Source organism: Etheostoma spectabile, chromosome 16 (assembly GCF_008692095.1).
Source record: "Etheostoma spectabile isolate EspeVRDwgs_2016 chromosome 16, UIUC_Espe_1.0, whole genome shotgun sequence".
In the NCBI taxonomy this organism is placed as follows: Eukaryota; Metazoa; Chordata; class Actinopteri; order Perciformes; family Percidae; genus Etheostoma; species Etheostoma spectabile.
This window is the reverse complement of record NC_045748.1, coordinates 16164718-16168512: the sequence shown is the minus strand read 5'-3', so window position 1 is coordinate 16168512 and position 3795 is coordinate 16164718. Positions and strand designations below refer to the sequence as shown.

The 3795-nt window shown below is 41.9% G+C and overlaps 1 protein-coding gene across 1 annotated transcript in view; it reads right to left on the bottom strand.

Moving 5' to 3' along the window:
- The window catches only part of dym (dymeclin), a 53129-nt gene that overhangs the window by 7835 nt on the left and 41499 nt on the right, over positions 1-3795 (bottom strand). Inside the window, 1 exon segment of the mRNA XM_032539984.1 lies at positions 2620-2733. Within this exon segment, the coding sequence (XP_032395875.1) occupies positions 2620-2733 (114 nt within the window).

Below are 3795 nucleotides of genomic sequence, written 5' to 3'. Positions count from 1 at the left end.
GTCCCGTACTGAGGAGCCAGAGAGTCTGTGGGATATCACTGCTCAATAAAGCAGATTTCAGCTGGTTAGGCTAAACAACACATTCCACAGGCACTGCCCATGAGAGCCACTCAGCCACACACACCCTGAAACAACACACACACCCTGAAACAACACACACACACACACACAAAGAATGGGAGTGATGGCTGAGTGACAAGGCGCTGAGGGTCGTCCCTGGGGTATTAACCACCTTCTTTTAACTATTTTCTTTCAGTTGGGACCTAATTTACATGTCTCTACGTCTTTGTGTAAACGCCTAAAGATCCTTAAACAGCCTTGTGTCTACAATGTTCCCCTCACCTAAAACAACATGGCCAGTAAAATCTAAACAACGTTATTTACTTTTCAACTGTTGGCTCCTCCCAACAAATGGATTTTCCAGGCAGCAAATTTGTAATTGATCACTTTAAATGTCAATATAGCCGAGCACACAGTGCAGCTGTCGTCATTAACCTGTGTGACTTTACCACTGCAGCACAGCAGCTTGGGAATGACCACTGGTTTACAGGTAGTATTTATTAGCAACGTTTGTTATCACTATTCCATACTCCTTCCATTGTCTAACAATATAAACAAATATGTAAATGAGAACTATATGGTGAATTTGGCTGTATTAAAACACAACATAGGTGATCCCCAAGATCAAGAGGAGTAAGGAGGTGTAACGGGATGGGTGTGGCTCCTCAGACACGGATGTCTTTAACTTTCTTTATGATCAGCAATTTTTAATGGCGATATATGATACAGCATTTATAAAAGTAATTGGGTGCACATTTATTAAATGTGTTGATAGAATCTTATTGCATATAGAACTCATGTTTTTATTTCTTCGTGCTAAGTTAGTTAATATATTTGAGTATATTTAATCAAGTATATTTGTGTACGCACCAATTTACTAACGGTCTGTGGCATCCAAGCTAAAATGCAACTCTGGCGTTTGTTCTGGCTTCTCCACTCTGAAGAATGTTCTCAGAAAGCTCTGGTTTTGGTTGTGCAGGACAGAAGGCCAAAACTGAGGGAAAGGTTCTTTAGCCAGCTTAGTGTCGACATGGCTACAGCTTCAGGAATTCAAACTTCAACACAGTAGATTAACCATTTGTTCACTTGAACAGCGTTCATTGACATGCACTGTGCTACTATTAAATGTGACCACAGAATAGAATAACTTCAATAATGACTGAAAAAAGGCTGAATAAGACTCAACTTGTGTTTGTTTGAGAGGAATAAACATCCCTACATCTCTTTGTCAGCCCTCTCCATGCACACAAACGGCTGACTGAGACTCAAATACTCCTAGCTTTTACTGAGTAATTACCAACTTATCGATGATTCCACACAACACTAATCCCACCTATGGATTTCCGCATTGGGAGCTGTATAGCGGAATGAGCCTAATAAGATGAAGGGAAGCGAGAGGTAGAAGGACAGCTGTTTGTTTGAGCAATGGTAACATCGAGCGCTGGGGACTTCTCCCCGAGGACACATTGCCAAGATATACTCTTCACTTCATGTCACCCCTGTAGAGCCAGAAAGCACATCAGGTAGTGGAGAGTCAATGTGAGACTTAACAACCATATTTTGCCTAGAAACAAAAGACTGGCACACAGGGCTCCACACTTATTGGCACACATAGTTAAGAAACAGACACAAATCCAAAACGGTGAGGATGACACACCGCATACACATATATTCCAACTACAGCTGACTGCATGAGTGTATGCTACAAGTACAGCCCCCCCTTGCTGAAGGACACGACAGGGTTATCCACATGGCTCTGTGTGTAATTCTATGGCTTTATGGTCGATCGCTATATTAGCTCTCCAAGGTGCCGAATGTGAGAGAGAGAGAGAGAGAGAACTGAGACTGATGGCCACGTACCATCCCTTTTCCACATCGGCTAGAGAGACAAATGCCTTGCAGCCAGCCGCCAAGTATAGGACATGAAACACATGATGAAACATGCAATTAGGAGCTTCGGTGCTGGTGAGGAACGGAGTGGGGAGGCCGCTGGTTACATATTTCCTCACTGATTAATGGAGGAGCATTGGGAAGGGCGGGGGTTAGCTAACCGGCAAGAAGTGTTGGGTGTGTTGGGTAACGAGTCACGGTGGCAGATTTATTCCCCCCACTCCCTCCCCCAATCGTATGTGCCCATGACAAAGTGCTCCCTAGCCCCCAATCCTATCTCCTTGAAATGCCATTACATGTTCGCATGTAGCAGGCCAGCGACGATGGAATGAATATGGGCATTAATGTTAATGAGAATTGGGCTTTAGCCTTTTGTCTCAGGTCCTAACTCTTTCCATCTTTACCTCTCCTCAGTCCATATCCTACACCTCTCACTCTTTCTAACCTGTCCAGACAAACTCATTCCCTTTTCCTCACATCCACAGCACCAGATCAACCATAACTCTCGCAACCCTTGACAACACATTACATCCTCGTCACATGCACCTTGATATCCAATATGTCCCACTTTTCTCATATTTCGTTGCTTTTTGTCTCCAGGCTTGCCAATTCCCTATTTCCCCCTACAGTGTATCTGTGTGTGTGTGTGTGTTTGACAGAGATATTTACCTTCAGTCTGTCTGTGGGCAGGGCCTGGGCTCCTTTCATGATGACTTCCTGAACCCTCTCAACAGACAGGTCACTTCCTGCCTGCTCCAGACGCTGACTAAAGAAGCCGATCACCTAAAAAGGTCCCACAAGAGGAAACAGCCAATCAAAATAGAGGACTCAAATTTGCCAAAATACCTTTGGTCTAATAGAGATGATTTGAAAATGCATACAATTCAACATTCATGGAAATACGCTCATTTGCTTTTCTTGCTGAGAGTTTGATGAGAAGATCCATAGCACTGTCAGTTCAATTTTGCTCAATTTAAGTATAATGATTTTTTTTTTTTATGTTTTGTGTTTAGGCAAGAAATCATCATCAACATCCGGTATCGGTCAGACTCTAGTCTATATCTTTCACCATCAAATTCTGTTTCTTAACACGCAGGATCTCATGTCATTTAGTGCAGTAACACTAGCGAATGTTCTAACACGTAATGTTGTTATCATAACATGTTGTCAGAAAAACAAGCTCTTTAAGACTAGATTTTGCAATCAACAGTCAACAAGACTTATCCTTGGGTTGTCATGTTCCCTAGCAACAGTAGGTTGCTCCGGAAATGCTTCTTTACTATGCAGAAACACAGAGCTACGTGTAGTATAACTTACATGGCAATTATAAGACAAAAAAAGTATCTACAGGTTAATGAAATTGCTAAAAAAAACTGCATAAATTCTGCTTTCTAGAAAGTGAAAAACCTCTAAGCCAAATTCTAAATGCTACAAACATAGACTCGGCTAATGTGCCTGTAGGCTACATACTCAATGCACACAGTATTTCAGATTACAAATTCACCATGGGGTTTGAGCATGTTTCAAATGAAAACCTTCACTGGAGCTCAAATTATCTGATGCCTTCTGGGTTTAAGCCCAAACAAGAGATCAAGGAAACTGTATTCTGCATTTCCACTGCTATGCTAGCTTCTTCCCTGGAGAAATTTTTGATATTTGATCATAAAAAACAACAACTCTACTTTACTGATTCTTTTTAATGTTCTTTTTTGTCAAACCAACAGTGAAAAACGCATCTACAGGCAATGTTTTCTCTGCTCACGCTTTGCGGTTGCTTTAGAGAATTCAAACACACCAGAGCCTACATGAGCACTGTGTGTGTGTGTGTGTGTGTGTGTGTGTGTG